General features: G+C 38.4%; 1 protein-coding gene across 1 annotated transcript; it reads left to right on the top strand.

Annotated features, from left to right (window-relative positions):
• Nucleotides 1-10,615: 10,615 nt before the first annotated feature.
• On the top strand, nucleotides 10,616-19,564 carry LOC103471619 (P2Y purinoceptor 4). Its single transcript, XM_008420748.3, has 2 exons — nucleotides 10,616-11,354; nucleotides 15,950-19,564. Exon 2 carries the CDS (start codon nucleotides 15,974-15,976, stop codon nucleotides 17,051-17,053), a length of 1,080 nt encoding a protein of 359 aa, XP_008418970.1. The 5' UTR covers nucleotides 10,616-11,354; nucleotides 15,950-15,973; the 3' UTR covers nucleotides 17,054-19,564.
• The last annotated feature ends 276 nt before the right edge of the window (nucleotides 19,565-19,840 follow it).

Here is a 19,840-nt window from a genome sequence, read left to right as displayed (position 1 = left end):
ATTTTGGTGCCGAAACCCGGGATCTCTCATACCGACCGCTGTCAGGCAGAGGAAGACGCGCTGAATCCATGCATGGCCAGAAGTCATTTGGACCTGGAAAGAAAGACCCAGGAAGTAGAATTCTTCGCTGGGCCAGCGCCGTAGGTCCGACTTTGTCTGCCAACGGCGGAGTGACGAGATCCGACTGGACAACCCGAAAACTACAGAAACGTAGGTGAATTTTAAAATGGCTATTTTAGTGGTTTGAGTTCCCTTGTATGATGTCGCTCTGCTAAAACTCTGTGGTTTGAGAATCCTTGTATGATGTCGCTCTGCTAAAACTCTGTGGTTTGAGAATCCTTGTATGATGTCGCTCTGCTAAAACTCTGTGGTTTGAGAATCCTTGTATGATGTCGCTCTGCTAAAACTCTGAGGTCTGAGAATCCTTGTATGATGTCGCTCTGCTAAAACTCTGTTCGAGGAGACCCCATAAGGGCACGTCCTCAGGCGGATAGGAAGCTTGTCATTGCTGTGTGGTTTTGATTTTTTGATGGGTAAAACATGACTGGTGCTGAGTTTTCTGACAAGGCAAAAACAGATAATGTTGCGCTAAATCATAGAGTCATTACTGTGCTTATATTGCTGGTTTGCTACTGCTGCTTTGTGTGTGTGAGAGTGATTGGAGGTTTAAATACCGCTCTGTGTTTTACCTCATATAAAACAGTGGATTTAAGCAGCAAACCTCTTGTGGATGCAATAGGCAAGATTCTCCCACTCGAAAGAGTCGAAGCGGGGAATACCACAACAAGGTATTTTAATTGCTGGCCCACTGAAAAGAGCTCCAGTTCATAGGACTCCCTAGGAGTCAACGAACCTGGACCAAATTTAAATAATTTCAAATAAATAATATTTTTAAGCTGAAATTGCAAGTGTTTTAAATATGGGAAATAAACATTCTTGTAATTCATCACTCGGTAAGGGCGCCGATGGGGATGAAAAGTACATGCTGTCCAGGTTTCCTGGTAGCACTGTACACATGAAAAATGGAGAAAGAAATATAAAATAGATGGAAAGCTAAAATCGATCAATGGCAAACAATTGTGGGAATTTTGGAGAGTAGTGTAGAAAGAAAATGGGAATAAAAAAAAAAAAATAAAAAAAAAGGAGAATGAGCTGAGGTGTGCTAAATTATGGTTAAATGAATCTAAAAACTTAATTATAGAGAAGGAAGAAAATAAAGTAATTCCAAGCACACGGAATTCTGCAGCGGTGCAGGGAGAGCAAGCTCCTGCAGCCACCTCTCCCTGGCTGCTTCAGCAGCTCCGTCTGCCCCAGTATCAGCCGCTGCTGTTCCAGCAACACGACTGTATCCTTCCCTAAAGGAAGGGACACAAAACTTATATATCTTTAGACCCTGTACCTTAGAAGAGGTCAGGAAAGCTGTGAAAGGATCAGATGTTTTTCACCTGGAGAAATTTGGAGGTTTATATACCTCTGCCTTTTCCAACGACCGGACAAAAGGCCGTGGAAGAGGCAGAGGCAGAGGAGGTCACGATAGGCGAAGACCCCAAAATAACACCCCACAAATCTACGGTATTCAAAAGGCTGCTGGATTTGTGGCAATATTGGTCACTGGGCAAGAAACTGCCCTTCAAAGAATGTTGCACGGGGCGACAAGAGGGGTGGTGGAGTGAGGAGACCACAAATAGGAGAAATCTTCAGCATGATCAGACTCTACCACACCCCAAAACACAAACCCCCAGTCCAAATTGATGAAATGCTAGAGACATGTGCATGCAGTTTAAGACGTTAAGTAAAACCATAAAAGAAATTGAATTCCTGTAAGAAATCAATGTATGCAAAATAATTTTTAATGCTACTAATGTTAGGTTTAAACCTCACAAGTGAGAAATAATTTGTTTTAAGAAATACTGATGTTTGTTTTGTTTTTCTTTTTGAGCTTCCTACACCTTTAAAGAAAAACCAGTAAAGAGAGGTCTCACTGAAATAACAACATGGGAACAACTTCTTTGTATGCTAAAAGTGGAATCATGACTTTCCTGAAGGAGGAGAAGCTGAAAAATAAAACTAAATAATAAAATTGTCCTCAGAGAACAATGTTTAATGTATTGTGTCGGAATAATATTATAACACCAACTTGGTGAAATGATTCTTAGCTGTCTATCTGGAGGGGTCAGCGGTCAGAGTAAGGTACCGACCTGGACATTGTCCAGCCTCGTAACTCTTAGGCCTTGAGAGGAGGGCTGCCCGCTGACTTCACAGTCTGCAGCACTGAGATCAACAAATTTAGAGAAATCCATTGTTCTCTGGTGAGACGTGTCTTAGATGAAGTTAACTTAAACTTACATTCTACATTTTACAAGTTAATGGTGAACATGATGAAAGAGACTACAGCTTTTAACATGTTTCATGTTTATATGTGTTTGAATAAGGAAATGGTTTATGACTTCTTAAAAGTTGGATAATAAGTGGCTAAAAGCTATACGATGAAAAGTAAAGAAAGTTATAATTGACTCTTATTTGCTTCTTTCCTTTTCCTCTGTCTGAGCCTCGCTGCGCTGCGTCTGACCTCTGACCTCAGCTCAGATCTGTCCTGCCAATCAGATGACTCCCTCCTTTATCACCAGCCAGTTGATAAAGAAGCGAAAAAGGACAGGACGATTTCTACCAACTGGACACTGAAGGCAATAAAGTGTCCACTGGTCCTAATTCCTTGACATCTGGGAACTGCCATGCAGCAAAACTACTGTATGGAGTCCTGCTAGACGTTTGGAAAAAGAAAGCAAACTGAACTGTTTGCCGCTTGTTTCATTGGTGGACTAAGGGACGGTCTGGACAACTTATAAATAATCCAACACCAGAGCCAGTTGGACTGACAGGGAGCTGGAGAAGAGACAGAGGGAGGACCAGCTGCAGCGACGCCAGCAGCAGGAGGGGGAAGCGAGAAGCAAGACAGAAAGGAGAAATGCAGATAAGTTATACACACACACTGCTGTGACACACACTGCTACTGTAATGAGGACTTGTTTGCTTACTTACTAGCAGGAAGGAATTATCTATTTAGAAAAGAACATTTTGAAGGTTTTAAGGTACAATGTTAAACAAAATCGTCCATTTTGTACCCATTAACTCAGTCCTTAACAGAAGGACCAGTGATCCTTTTAGGGCCCACGAGCCATAGATTGGGAAACTGTGAAGGAAAAAACTGTAATGGTTACAAGTTAAGAAAGGAAAAAAAAACTGAGTGTGATACGGCTAAATTACACCAACTAAAATTATTAGATTCAAAACTAATAATGATTTGCAAATGTTTTATTTTCTTTGAAATAAATATACAAGTTTGGAACTAAATTAAACATATCTAAGTGTTGAACTTAATTGATATTGCAGTGTTGAAATACTATGGAGTATTTCTTTGCATTTAACTGAAACGCTTAACTTAGAGTTTAATTATATAAAGAATCTATAAATTGATTGGGATTGTGTTTGTGTGTTTTATATTGGGATGAATGACAATTGTTTTGAGAAGAGAGAAATTTTACTGCTAAATTGAGTAACGGATAAAATTATTGACCATTTAATTTAAAATATAAAAACCATTGTTAACTGGTCTGAAATGCGAGGTTAAGAGAAAGTCTGAGACTTTAAGCAACCTTGTAAACGGCTACTAAAACCTGATGATTGTGATTAAAAGCAACATTTTCTAGACTTCAGTCTAGAACATTTTAATCCAGATTTGATTGATAGTCAATAAATTCAAAAGAAATGGAAAATTAGAGGATTTGAGGTTTTGGTTTAATTTCAGGATGGTCATTTTTATTTAGGAAGAGTTATGCTTTGATGAATTTGATAACATCTACAGGGAAACCAGTCACCCATGCATCCTTGCTTAAGAATCTTTTGCAGGCCATACATTTACCAGCTGAACTAGCAGTTTGTAAGTGTGCAGCGCACACCACGGAACAGGATGAGGTTTCAAATGGCAATAGATTAGCTGATAAAGTAGCAAAGGAAGCTGCAACTGGGAAGCATGGGGGAGACAATTTCTCAATACAGATAGAAGATCCTCAAGTAATAGACAAAGCTGTGTTAAAAGACATGCAAGATAATGCTCCAAACGCAGAAAAACAAATGTGGATAACTAAAGGGGCGACACTGAATGATGATAACATTTTTTCAGTAAATAGAAGTCGGTCCTTCCAAAATCTCTATTTAGAGCGGCAGCAATTTTGACACATGGACATTGTCATGTGTCAACAGGGGGGATGGTCTCTATGCTACAACAGCATTTTACCACATTACCACATATGGATTAAATTCTTACTTAAAAAATTTTTGTACTGCATGTCCAGTTTGTGTCAGAAACAATCCTCAAGGAAACATTAGACCAAGAAGAGGAAGTTTCCCAAAACCCTCATCCATTTCAAACAACGCATATGGACTTTATTGAACTCACACAAAGTGGACCACATAAATATTGTTTGGTGATGATTGATGCTTTTTCTAAAAGAGTTGAAGTAGTTCCAGCAAAGCCTGCTTTTGACAAAATTTATGGGAGAGCTTACATATTGCCTCTGTTTGCTCCAGACTTACAGAAAGCTGATGAAGAACAAACATTGGTAGATTATATGATCAGGATCCTGAAACAGAAAGAGGTGTTAAATGCAAATTTACTGCCGTCTGACTGTTCTCCTCTACAGGAAATAAATAAAACCACCCCCATCCAGCCAGGAAACTGGGTCTACATAAAGGTCATAAAAGAACCCTTCCAGGTGCTGATGACCACACCAACAGTCGTAAAGACCCAGCTGGATACATCTAAGTCACTGCAAGCTGCAGAGAGTGTTTGAACCCCTAAGTAGGCGGAGGGAGGAAGGCCGGACTTCAAAGGGGGGCTATTTTTTAGGGTAGCTCGTCTCAAACCCGGTGAAGAAACGCTTAAGATTCCCCGTCTTTAGTATGGGGGTTCTGACATCTCTGTGCGCCGAGCAGCAATGGGGACTCCATATGCCAGATGGATCTTCTACTGCGCTGTGACTGCAGCATCAACCTGTGGTGGAAACTAATGAATAGAACCGCGTACGAGGGACATGCTGTGAACTGCTATGTGTGTGCGCAGCTGCCAATCGCCACACACAACTCAGGTCTGCGTGTAGGACACATCACGGATGACAAACAGATGTGTCTCTATGGCCTGAGCACACAACCACGACTAAGCGTCCCCATGCCAAAGGGATGCAAATGGTGTAAAAATGACTATTCTGTTCTACTTCAGATAGGAGATGCCGTGAAGGAACTTTTTGGATCTATGAACTGTTCCTTTAATGCTGACGTATTTCCATTTCCACTAACCGCATGGAAAATACCAGAGACCATTTCTTTAGCAGGAGCTAAACCCGGGTCTCTGAGGAGCTGCGTGTTCAACAACGGACACGTTTCTCTTGGAATGTTACCTTGGAACTTGTGTAACAGAGTTTACACCCACTGCGAAACGACACCGGATTACATCAACTGCATCGCCTGTAGGGGTCAAAGGATGACTCCACACTGCAAAGTCTGGAAGGACAACCCAGACTGTGACAACATGCTTCAGGAGAGGAGTTTCAACATCACAGATCGGACATTGGACGACAGGAGACAACGCTGTGCAGTACCATAGTGCCAGGAGACTATGGTTCACGGGTGATTGCAGACTGGTACTTCCTGTACCTGATTGTACTCATCAGGAAAGGACGACACATTCTGGCTGTCTGCTCCAAGCGTGATGCCTGAGGTCAAACGCTGGGGAGGCCTCACTACGGACACTGGAGTTCCATGGGAAATTCAAGATCTGGACCGGAGGTGAAAAGTTCATGCAGAGCATGTTCCCAGGAGTTGGATTAGGAGAAGTTCAGGACCACGTTGAAATCAACAGATATGGATTACTGCAACTCATCAACAGCGCACACCGGCTGGCAAACGGCTCCATGAGAGGGCTGACTGAACTGAGAAACATGGTTTTGCAAAATCGTATTGTGCTGGACCTGCTCACAGCCTCTCAGGGAGGTGTTTGTAAAATCATTGGCCCAGCGTGTTCCTGACGAAACAGGAACTGGTGGAACTATTTCTGATGCTCTACATGGCCTGGAGGAACTTAAACATTGTGTAGACGGTGCTACGCGAGGATCACATTTTTCCTTTTTGATTTGTTTTCATGGTTCATGTCTGGTCCATGGTGGACTTTACTGTTAAAGCTCGTGACACCTATTCTGATTGTTTCGGTTCTGTTCTGTCCTTTTAAGGTTTGCATTATTCCATACCTACGAAGTATGATGTTTAAGACAAGTAACACAACTGTTGTCAGTTATCAGCTAGCAAAGGCATCCTATGAGACGAATGAAGATGACTTGTTTTGAGATTCTGACGATTTTCTGAACAATGATGGTGTTCTGTAATCAATAAACAGATTAATTCATTTGCTGAATGATTCCTACACCAAAAATGTGAAAACAAGTGGTGTTAGGGATGAGAAAACTGCGTTTGATTTTTTGCTGTTTCTTTCTTTTGTTTTTGTTTATTTCATTTATTCATTATGATCATTGTGTAATTTTTATGTTTAGACTAGGACAAAAGATGTATATATTTTGCATTTCTTGGTTCTATTTTATTTCTTTTCTTTTCTATGCTTGGCTTTTGAATAAGGTTTACACACATGGTGAAATGATAAAAAGGGGGGAATGATAGAGATTTTTTGGTATTATCATTTTGTTGTTACTTTCAGGTTAAAGTGTTCTCTTGTTTAAACTGTATGTGTGAACTGACCTGGAAGTCACAGCTGCCTGTTATCTTCATGTGAAACAGTTTGACCGAGATTTGAACCGGGCTCAGATCAGGGGCCAGATGTTAAATTGGTTTACGACCTTTGCTTTGTTTAGGTAAAATGTTTTACGACCTTTGCTGTTTTTCCTCTGCTGTCTATCTTGCCTATCCTCCCTCTTTGAAGTTTGAGAATAAAAGACAAGCTGTATCCAAAGAGAAGCAGAACGCTCTGTGAACAGCTCTGAGAAGCAGTTGACAGAGTCTTCTCCTTTTGCTTGCAGAAGTTTAGTCATAAATTCATATACGTTGTCTGTGGTTCTTTTATGTAGGTTCTAGGAAAATACCTATCAACTACAGATAGTAAATGTTTATTCATGTACATTTGGTTCCGGCTGTTTTTTTGGGTGGGGTTTAGCATTTCTGTAGTACCTGCTTAAGCAAGTTTTCATTGCAAATTGTTTCACCTTATAGCAAATTACACCAATGATGACCTCATTTTTTCACTAGTTTACTGAAAGAATCACAAGACAAAGCACAAACATTACCCAACAGAGTTGTGAAAGTTTTAAAATTAGCAGTGAAATGTGCTGAGCATGTGGAAGAAAAAATTTTTTGACTTTAACGATATCTGTCAGTGGGGCTTCGTTTATATGCTTGTAGCGATTTTGTTGGTTTGGATCTCATGAGAGCTAAACTTCATTGTGCATAAGTGAAATATATTTATATTTTTTATATGTATATTTCACAACTTTCTCCAGGAAAGTTTTGGTTTTCACATCACTTCAGCGAACCAGCTGGATTTTATCATGTGGACACAATGTACTCCCAGTTTAGCCAAAATCTGTGTCACAGTAACAAGTTATTCTGCTAAAAGGATGAATAATTTTGACATCGCAAACGATTGTTGTACTTTAGGGCTTATAGGAAAGCCATCTGCACTGGACAAAACAAGAGAGCTTTGGTAACTGGGCCAGCTTTAGATTCCCTTCAGCTCACTGGTTGTGCAACATTGTGTGACTCTATCATTATCTGAAAATCTGTTCGTGATCAGGTGCCAATCTTTACTGGCTTGTTTCACATCAAAGGGTGTGTTTGATGTGAAACAAAACTCCCAGTCGAGCCAGAAACTGGATCCCGACTGAATCACATGATGGATGTCTGTTTTGTTCTAATTTTGTGTATTTCTTTGTGTAAACGTCCTGGAAGTTGTTTGATTTTCTCTCAGCATCGTTCAGTGATTTTCTTCAAACATCTCACAGATTAATGAGAAATAATTACCAAACTATTTTTTTCCCCCACTGGCCTCTAAGTTATAAATTTACAAGTATTTCCTGGGTATTTAGAATTGACTTTTAAACTTCATTACTTGGACCAAAAATGTTGAGAGTATTTCCATAAGCCCATCTGTTTGGTGAACAGTACAATGGATGGACATTCCAATGGTATTTATACTTGCACATAATTGCTTGGACGGATTAAATAAACCTTTAGAGGTCAATAATTCATTTTCTGATATGATATAATGTCACACAAGGAATAATACAATAATAATTATGTTTTTCAGGTTTTGCCTAAAGTATGGACACAGCTATGCCTCTATGTAACTCAAGTTTTGCTTAAGTGATTTAATGTCAGATAGTTAAACAAAGTAATTTGCAATTTTGTACAATATATATAAACAAATGGTTTCAGATGCTGTTGTAATGTTTATTTCTTACTTTGTTGATTTTTGAACATTTTCCCCCAGAATGTTTTGTAAACTGTTACATTACCCAAATGTATTCTTTTAATAAATATTAAAATGAAAAAATATATATAAAAATAAAAAATCCCCTTCACTTTCTTTGCAATTTTAACTTCTTGGAAAATTCAGACGTCATTGTCAGATAAATTCTCTTTATTTATAAGTTATAACATTACTTTAATACTTTCTGAATATCAAAGTCATGTGAAGTTGCTGGTAGTTGCTGCAACTTTGACAAAACTTTTCCTGTGCTGGTTTTCAGAAAATACTCCCAGAGTTGAGTTGGTATTATTTTTATTTTAACAGCAATATATTGTTGCAGTCTACTTCAATAACAACATCTGTTATTTTTAGATTTATGCTGCAGCATCTGGAAGCAGACTTGTGACTGGTAAGAGTCCCAGATAATTAAACATTTGAACATTCACACCTTGAATAGAGTTCTTTTCCCTGATCAAAATGTGGTTCTGGTTTGCGAAAGGCACATTTAGGCAAATGTGTGCTCCTCTTTGAAAACTAGAATGATTTAAAACTTGACAGAATGGATTGTGAAAGGCAAAATTGTGGGAATGCAAGAATCTGTTTTCTGTTAGATATTCAAATTAAAATTCAGTTTTGCTTTCCCCAAACTGATGCAGAAATATATAAAACTGGTCAAAACGCTGCTTCACTCAGTAGACCTCCTTTCTGATAAGGCTGCAGAGAAAAAACCAAACATAAACCATTAATCAAGACGGGCCATAACTTGCTGAGGGGGGCAAACTAAGTTCTAACTGACATTTTAATACAACCATGAAAAACCGGTTTAATTATCCAGTCAGAACAAGTACGACGTATTTTCAAGTCAATTGAAATGCTTCTTAATATAAATGTTAAAGTAATCTGACTACTGTCTCCGTTGTATTCTGAATTTTTGTAGAACTTATTTGAGGAAAAGAGTTTATTGAATTTATCACACCTTTGAGTTGGCAGCATCCTTGCAAACAACTTAACACCATAACTTTTATCACCCTTTTAAAATCAGTTGGTTACTGTTTTTTACAGTGTTTTTTTCTCTTTCACACCGTCTATGTAAAGCCCCCCGGAAAACGTCCCAGTTAAACAAATATATATCTAGGGGTGTGAGAATCCTTGTTAAACTTAAACTCTGAGGTGTGAGAATTGTTGTTAAATGGCATTTTAACTAAAACTCTGAGGTGTGAGAATCCCTGTTAAATGGCGTTTTAACTAAAACTCTGAGGTGTGAGAATCCCTGTTAAATGGCGTTTTAACTAAAACTCTGAGCTGTGAGACGTTTAACTGAAGTCCTACAACGGGTGCGGATTTGAATGTTTTTATCTTTTTAAAGTTTTTTTCTTTTTCTTTAAAAAAAAGAAAAAAAAATATCCTTGTCTTTCTGTTTATTCACTGTCAGATGCTGTTTTTATTTTAATTATGTAAACACTTTGAAATGCCTTGCTGCTGAAATATCCTATACAAATAAAATTTGATTGATTGATTGATTGATTGATTGATTGATTGATTGATTGATTGATTGATTGATTGATTGATTGATTGATTGATTGATTGATTGATTGATTGATTGATTGATTGATACATACAGTGGCACTAATAAAAAAGAAAGTTTATCCTGCTTTGAAAGAAGAGATTTATTAACACTACTTGAGAAAATTAAAAGAGTTGGTAGTGTTTGTAACCTATGGAAGCCCATTTCTGTGACTGATGACAAAAAAACACCAAACTTGTGTCTCACAATTATGAGACAGTATCTTCTATGAGTTAGCTTGAATTGGCTCTGTGGTATTCTAAAGAGGTGAATGACAATTCATGGGAAGAAAAGGATGTTGCTAACATGAGGCAATACTTCAGAAGTTTTGGCAAAATCCCATGTCAAAAGAAGAGGAAAATAATAGACAAATTATCTCATAATGATTAGATAGATATGCCATAATACACTTTTTATCATCATTGTTGGAAATGGGCTTCTATGATAATCAGACTTGGAGACAGCATTTATAGAATCTCTCGAAGATGAAGATGGTATAAAAGAGTATGGCTTTTCTCCAAAGTAACTTTGAAAAGTCAGGTTCCAGTTTATAAATGTATAAACTTTATGTTTTAGAGATTTGATGGAACAACTAATATTTTTGGCCATAATCCACATGGAGATTACGGTTGTGCTAAGAATTTATCATCTGCTCCATCTAAAGGTTCCTGGTAAATGGAACCTTAAATTGCAGATTCTTGGTTGTCCTATCTGGAGAACAGTTTATGGCCGCATACCCAGATTTCCACGACCCACTTTAGGGTCCTGACCCCAACCTTTTGGCACCACTACTCCACAGAAATATAGCTTTAACTCATGATGTTTCACTTCAACCGTAACTCCCTTTTCTCCCTTACTCTAATTGACATGGCGTGTATTTTACATTCATAAACTTTATTATTAAAGCTCTAAACGGAAGATGACACCCTACGGACAATTTCTTCTCTTTCTCTTCGTTTTGGCTGCATGCGTTGTTCACTCCCCAGCTTCCATTTCCTTCCCCATTCTCGCTCCTCTCAGTGTTGACTGACGTTTCTGGCTGCGCTGCCATGGACTCCAACCCTCCAGCTTCCTGCCACAAATTGCAACAAGCGTGAACCTAAACAGTCGCTTCTGGACACCAACGGAGAGGCACCAACGAAGCGCTTTTTTTTTTTTTTTTTTTTTTTTTGTTGCTCTAGGCATCAGAAACAAGTGGAGAAGGGAAATAAACAACTTTCGAGGATCAGAGCTTCCTGACAGCAACGCGGTTAGGATCCTGCTTAGGTGAGTGAAGGCAGACGCGTTCACTCAACTTTGTTTTCAAAGGCTTGACTGAACTGCGCAAAATCCGGAAAACCAGATGCTTAGCTCGGATAAAACGCGAACAGGAATATGAGCGATCTATGAAAACCGTAATCGAGGATAATAAAAGCGAACAATGTCGGTCTTTTTTCTGTATTTCTTTGCGTTTCCCCCGTGTAAGCTCTCAACAGAGAGGAACAAGTTAGTGAAATAAAGAGAAAGTGAGTTTTATTTAAAAAAAAAGAAAAAAAAAAGAAAAAAAAAGTTAAATATGGGCTACATGTTTAGCTTTTTTTAAAAATACATGTTTAGAAACATTATTTAGTGAAAGGATTTGATAATTATTTGGATTTCTTTCAGGCTGAGATCAACTTGCAGAACTTAATGTAATGTAATGATAACAACGTTTAATTTAAAAACACTTTAAATGTTTTCATAAGTAATATCGTCCAAGTATCTTAATAGAGTAGTTGTAGATGGAAATGAGATGGGCAAGAAAGATCTCCAGTAGCGGTCAGTCATGCAACGAATCTGAAGAAGCTTCTGACTGAAGACACTGTTGCCACATGACATGCAAACACCTCAATATCCAGGAGACAGAAAGACAACATTTCAGGATAACATGACTTGGATTACACAATCCCTTGTTAGCAAGCATTGCTAATCTGCATCATTTGCTTTTGCTATCCCCCCTTAAGTCTCGCTTTAGGGTTGGATAGAAAACCAGACAGAGAAACTTGGTGCTCTGCAGCGATGAAGCCTCCTTTTGTACTCCTCTGAGTTTTGAGGTCATAGTTCAGGTATCATGTGAGCTTTTGAGATGCTAACATTACCCCCAGTTGTAAAGAAAACAACAACACCTTATTGGCACAATGACAACAGTCCAGAGGTGAAAAAGTAGCATCAAACTTTGCTGCAGAAAACCAGGAGTAACTGTTCATAAAAAGCAATTCCTCAACCACATTATGAACTAGTTCTAGAACCCGTTGTATCTAGAACCAGCTTCATTAAACGTTAAAACTGGTTGTTTTGATTGTGGTCTGCTTAGAATAAGTTTCAAGAGTGTGCAGTGTGGTGGCATAAAAACACTGGAATGTTGTGCTTAGCAGTGAAATGGTGGAACATTGCACACATGGTCACAGCGCCTGCAACATTTAATAGCACCTCTGTAAAGAAAAACAACTACAAATAAAATCCTGGTTCGGCTCGAGCATAATCTCTCCTCTATTAATGATGCTGTTTTTGTTTGTTTCCTTCCCCTCACAGTGAGCGGGGGGAAAAAATGTAGATTCTTCTGTGTAACCCTCCAGTTGTTTTTACCGACTGTAGATTAGCAAAATGAGTAGCTTTCTTTGCAGCCATTTGCATTGCTTTGCAAGGGTTCCAGGCAAATCTTCTTTAGTTGAATGGCATTTTTTTTCTGTTTCTATAACAGAAAGTTGTAGATTAATTAAAACCTGCTAAAGTGATTAAGTAAAGCATATCTTCATTGGACGTCTTAGGAGTGGCAATAAATGTGGCAACAGCGATTTCTTTTTAAAAAACAAACAAAAAAATTATATTTTTTTCTTAATGTGGGATTTATTGCCCATTAAATAAATGAATTCACTGAAATGTGAATTATGTTGTAGGGTTTAATTTTGTTTAGAAAACAGTATCTTACAGAAAATGAGCCATTATTATCATTATGTAATTTATTACTGTGTGCTGGTATGAGCTTCAACGTGTCCATTTTACAGTGTCTTGTAAATTTAAGTAAAACATGTAGATAATTTTGGCATATGTTTCTGGGTTTATGGTTTAACTGGGCATTTGATGAGAAAGGGAAATGTCGAATCTTTACCCTCCAATCAGAAAAGTGTTTTTATGAAACTTCCAGGAAGAGATTGGTCTTACTCTTGAGGAATTAAGGTATGAGGTGAACAACATAACAATGACAAACTGCTGCCAGACGCAAAAAGATAAACAAGAGCAACCTGTTGAATTACCTTTTCTGAAGAAGAGTATCATCCATGTGATGTAAAGCCTTTGGCATGTGTTATATTTTTACAGCTCTTACGCAGTTGTAAAAGTTGTACAATTCTTACAGTGTGAGTGTTTCTTTCCCCTTCAAACCTGAATCACTCACTGAGTGAAACATGACTTTGTGGTAATTTGAGACACAAACCTTAAAGTTTTGAGATAAATGAACTTAAACCAAAGTAAACTTTTCCCTCCTCATTTTCACAGATTTTTAAAATGATTTGGTGTTTTTGTTGGTCAGCAGGTCAGAGTGGACAGTCTTGTTTGATGGAGTTAACTAGAAAGCAAACATCTGGGGTTCATTAGTATGAAAACCGCAAGCAAGTTGCACATCTGTGAAAACATTACTAGTCATGAATGAGAGACGGATGTTTCGTAATGACTTTATTTTCAGGGAAACCCTGATTAATTTTAACAAACAACTCTAAACCACATCCTACGACAGCTTAGTTTAAGTTAGCCTGTTCTGTGACAACATCCAGAGAATGTCTTACAGATATTAATGCAAATGATTGTTGATGTGTGAAAAGCTACATCAAAATAAACTGCAGTAAGTCGGTTTGGGTGTTGTAAAACATTAAGCTATACATTATATGCTTGGGTTCATTTAAGCTTTCAAAACTGCAAGATGGATGTACAACAAGGTTCGGTTTTAGGATGACTGCAATTTTCTTTAATTAAATACGGAGAAGCTAGTTAAAGAGGCATTAGAGATGTTCATGCTCAAATATGCAGATGACTCTTGTAATATATATAATTAATGACACAAAGCATTTTTTTATTGCTGTCTGATATTATATTACTCTAGACTTTTTCTCTTTTAGATCATTTTGGATTACCAAAGTTATTTAGAATAGCTAAAAGCCAGAATAAACAGGAACTAATTTTTTAAACACATTCACACATTTTTGCATTTTGCTCACAGATACCATGCTAATTAAGTCTGATGTAACAGGAAAAAAGATTTGTGGTTTTTATGCAGCATGTAAATATCTGTGTTCAGCTCTTTGTTGCATTTGATTAGCTCAATGTTTAAACTCCATCAAACTCTCTGAATGTATTTTACAATCAATGTCAGAAGTTATTTTGTTGTAACTGATCAGAGAAAAAATATAAAAAGTAGTTGAGATGAACTATTCTAGTATTTTGTCCTATAAGTGTCACTCATGTTATGAATCTGTGACAGCTTTCCTGTTGTGTGACTGTTTGGAGCCAATAAACTCACTGAGTTTTAAAGCCTTTGATGGCATCATATTACTGTAGTTTTAGATCAAAGCTATTATCATTGTAAAATACAGGGAAAAAATTACTTTTTATATTTATTTTTCTTCTGGCGCTCATGTGAAAGTTCAAAGGGGAAATCTGCTGTTGCTCAAAAAGAACACACCGGCCTGTCTCACATTTACCAAAAAGTGTCTTTGTGGTCCTCAAGAGCTGCGAGAAAATATTCTGTGGATTGACGAGACAAAATTGAAACTTTTTTGCTGGTAGGCTTTCCACTACTTCTGGTGCAAAACTGGCTTAGTGCCTCAGAAAAAGAACATTATATCTACAGGTAAGCAAATCTGGAGATGTTTTGTTGCTGTGATTGATAGAATCATTATTTTTACTCTCTAAAAGGTAATTCTGGTCCAAAGCACATCAGCAAGTCAATGTCAAAACTGCACAGAAATAAAAAACAAAACACAGGACTTAGCGTGGCCTTGCAAACTGCAGTCAAATCAGATTGAAATGCTGTTGTATGAACTTAAACATGCAGTTCATGCTGGAGAAGCTACTTGTAAAACTTAATTAAAGCAAGTAATTCTTAGAATTGTAAAATATCATCAGGAAATTAATTTATGTCAAGAAAACATTGAGAAATGAACTAATCTCAAGAAAACCATCGGAAAAAATATCTGCAGAAAACAGGAAATTAACTCGTTATCTCAAGAAAATCATTGGGAATAAGTACATGCGGACAAACCTCTTGGCTTCTGTAGTGGATAGATTTTTCCATTACTGAATGTAATTAGACTTTTGGGTTGATCACATTAAGACATGTTTAAAGATATACAGAAATTAATTTGTTTGTGCTGCATCTAAAGTAATATTTTCAGAACAAGCATGAGCAGCAATGACGTCCTGTCTGCTGCTGTCTAGGATTTTGGTTCTAGATGTGAAAAGATGTGTAGGTTTTTTAATTCTCATTCCTTAACGTAAGTGGAGATCATGAAGGATTATAAAAACCATCATAGGTTTTTGCATGTTCTCCACATGCATGCAGGGTTTCTCATTGGGTACTCTGACTTCCTCCCACAGTCTAAAAACATGACTGGGGGTTAAGTGAGTGCTCTAAGCCGCCCTTAGATTTGCGCATGTGAGTGTGCATTCACTCTGTATGTCTCTGTGTTGCCACCCGGAGTGTCACACTCCTTTGACCCAATGACAGCTGAAGCTAGGCACTGGAAACCTATTGACCCTGCAGAGACAAGCGGCTGTAGACGATGGATGTTTGTTTTGACATGTTAATGCAACAAAAACCCTGATATCTCCATGTTTTCTTTTCTTTTTAGGTTTTGTCGCCTACTGTCTTTAACATGGCTAACATGGAGCTGGTCATCAGGAACTCTAGTTCACACAACCAGTCGGAGGTTTTCACATCAGTCTTTAACTCCAGCTGCCGTTTTAATGAGGAGTTTAAATACATCCTGCTTCCTGTGTCCTACGGCCTGGTTTTTGTTGTTGGGTTCGTTCTCAACGCCATGGCATTGTGGATGTTCATAAAGATGCGCCCGTGGAACCCGAGCACCGTGTACATGTTCCACCTCGCCCTGTCCGACTTTTTGTACGTGCTCTCGCTGCCCACTCTCATCTACTACTACGCCAACCGCAGTGACTGGCCCTTCGGCGTGGCTGCCTGCAAAATAATCCGCTTCCTCTTCTACGCCAATCTCTACTGCAGCATCCTCTTCCTCACCTGCATCAGTGTGCATCGGTATCTTGGCATCTGCCACCCCATTCAAGTGCTGACTAAGGTAAAGTCCCGTCATGCTCACCTGGTGTGTGGCTCGGTGTGGTGTGTCGTGACGGTCTGCCTGGTGCCCAACCTCATATTTGTCACCACCTCAAGGAGGGACAATGACACGTTGTGCCATGACACAACCAGTCAGGAAGCCTTCGAACAGTACGTTGACTACAGTTCTGTAGTCATGGTGCTGCTGTTTGGCGTCCCCTTCATAGTCATTTTGGTGTGTTACTGTCTAATGGCGCGGACCCTGTGTCAGCCCAGACAAGGATTATCTTCCAGCCAGCAGACCTCCAGGTCGCGTCAGAAGTCCATCAAGCTCATCATCGTGGTGTTGGTGGTGTTCGCAGTCAGCTTCGTCCCATTTCACATCACACGGACACTCTACTACACGTCCCGTGTGCTGAATCTCAACTGTGAGTTCCTCAACATCGTGAACTTCACCTACAAAATCACCAGGCCGCTGGCAAGCATCAACAGCTGCATTGATCCGATTCTGTACTTCCTGGCTGGAGATCACTACCGCTCCAAAATGATTTTCATTCTTAAAGGGAGAAGAAACCTGAAATACAATCAAAGTATACCGAACAGCAGTTTGGGTCTGGTGGATAAGGGCTCGGCTCCCAAAGCCAGCGAAGAGGCTGAGAGATAGCGAAGAATACAAAGTAATAAATGTGTAATGTATTTCTACTTGTAGTGAAACCTTTCTCCTGAAAGACTGAACAATAACTATTGTCATAGATTTTACTTTCTATAAGTATGTTTTTTTTATTTACTGATTTATGTGAAAATATTTTTTAACACGTTCAAAGACTTTTTCAGTTCTTGCTGTAGTGACACGTCTATGCACAAACGTTATTTTTATCAAAGACATGGTTCCTTTTTCTGTGTACGATTTGCCACCACAGCGGTATTTAGATACAGAGACACAGATTTCAGGAACACTTTGGTTACACAACAAACAGATTCCTGACTTTATTTGGACTCGTCCTTAAGACTTGAAACTTGGCTTGAACTCAAGATCTGGTGTTCAAATCCCGCTCACATCTTTCTCCAAGTTGGCGAAATCTGAAAGTGTAGTTCATTTGTGTAAGTGAATAATATTGTCCCTTTGAGTGTTGTACTATATACACATGACTGGTTGTCATGGTAATGCTTTGCACAGTACTTGCCAGCAAAACGAGTTAATGGCAGCTTACAAATTCATCTGTTTTTGTTTAGCGAGAGAAAGAAAACCGTCAGTACTCGATGTCATGCACAAAATGCAGTTAGGCTCATAATTATTCATACTCACCTTCGATTTAGTTTTAGAGCAATCTTGGTTAGAGTGGGCCAGCCAAAGTCAGACAAAGATTTGGGCTGGTGCTTTGGCCAGAGGTGGGGGGTCATCACCAAAGACAAACAGTCAAAAACCAGAAGAAGCATGCAAAAAAGCTCAACTGAAATAGCAAGAAAGGTTTGATCGCAGTAACCCCAATAGTTTTTCTGTTTCTTTTAAGGGAGTGTGTAAATTATTATTGTTAAATGTTTGCATTTTATATTGAAATGTAAATAAAAGTAGATGCTTTTCTTTTTCAAAATTGGCACTCTTTTACATTGTCCTGTTGAGTGATGTCTGTCTAACTCCATATCAGAATCAAACTTTAAACAAAAATTATTTTAAAATCCAAATAATTTTGAGCTCAACTGTATTAAAATAGTGAACAATTGAAGCACAGAGTATAACCAGTAAGTCAGTATATTTATGTTTATATATAAATAGAAATGCATTTATATTTATACAGTATATAAATATAACACAAATACAAATAGGTATTGACAATAGGTAGGGTTTACCTACTTTTGTTAGTCTTTGAATGTAAAGCTAAATAACTAAAGGCTTATGAAGGAATTCAGTCATTTCATTTTGATGTACTGGAGAAGACATACATCTAATAATTGAAGGATAGTGGCTCTTCAGGATGGAAAACTCATTTATCAAACTAAAAGCGCCAGGACGAAACAATCACGTCCTACTTTATCCTTTCAGAAAAGAGGTAAAAAAAAAAATAGAATGAAATGTAATCTTCTCATTGTGTAGAAGTATAAGAGATTAATAAGCATTCAGTATTACCTCTCGCTGTTGAATCAAAGGTTTATGCTTAAATATATTTTTTTTAATTGATGCATTTTTATGTTATGAGAAGTGTGTCAAGAAGTGGGGATTGAGGTGAAGAAGAGAGACACAGGCTGGACCCAGGTTGTAGAGAAAGTGATTAAATTTAATGAAAGAAGCTCAATACAGTCCAGAACAGGCGGCACAGCAGAGAGTTTAGCAAACAGCTAAATACCTGTAGCAACTGATAACTGAAGACTGAAAAACAAGAGCTAAGCAAACTAGGACTTATCAGAATGACTGGAGAGCATCAACATGCAACAGTAGACAAGGACCCGACAAGAGACGACAACAGGTGGGTTTAAATACACAGGAAGGGTGATCAGGTAACTAGACACAGCTGGGAAGCAATCAACAGGGAAGACAGGACTAAACACAGAAAACCTCAAAAATAACTACACAGAAATCACAGATCACAACAAAGTCCATCCATCCATCTTCTTGCACCCTTGTCCCTTAATGGGGTCGGGAGGGTTGCTGGTGCCTATCTTCAGCTAACGTTTCGGGTGAGAGGCGGGGTTCACCCTGGACAGGTCGCCAGTCTGTCGTAGGGCAACACAGAGACACACAGGACACACACACACTCACACCTACGAGCAATTTGGAGAGGCCAATTAACCTAACAGTCATGTTTTTGGACTGTGGGAGGAAACCGGAGTACCCGGAGAAAACCCACGCATGCACAGGGAGAACATGCAAACTCCATGCAGAAATACCCCAGGCCGGGAATTGAACCCAGAACCTTCTTGCTGCAAGGCAACAGCTCTACCAACTGCGCCACTGTTGGTATCACAACAAGTGGCGCAACAACACCTTGTTGTGTAGTATCACAACAAAGTGATACTAGAAATGCAATCCACACCTCCACATGTACAGTAAGATGCAATAAACTAAAATTGAAATTACTAACATGAACTTAGATGCTATCTAAATATGTTTACATGTTGAATTGAATGCTTTGTTGTTAAATGTTTATAAGGTTTTGGGAATAATAAATGTTTAATGTGAGAGTGTTCATTTCTGTCATTAATCCAGTTCTATTCACAAATATTTTATTTATACCAAAGTGAAATTAAAAGTTGTTCCAACTCATATGATCTGGAAGAATCTCCAGTAGTGGTCAGTTTTGCAACAAATCTTAAAAAGCCTCTGACTGAAAACACTTCTTCAGATTTGTTGCAAGACTGACTTGACTTCTATTTGAGATTAAAAGACTAATTTCAGCATTTAGAGTATGCAAACATGATGCTATCAGTGCACAGTTCTATTTCTGTGAATATTTAC

The sequence above is a fragment of the Poecilia reticulata genome, chromosome 10, assembly GCF_904066995.2.
Source record: "Poecilia reticulata chromosome 10, P_reticulata-male-v2, whole genome shotgun sequence".
NCBI classification, from domain to species: domain Eukaryota; kingdom Metazoa; phylum Chordata; class Actinopteri; order Cyprinodontiformes; family Poeciliidae; genus Poecilia; species Poecilia reticulata.
Note: the sequence above shows the minus strand (reverse complement) of the source record. Positions and strands in the feature narration are given on the sequence as shown.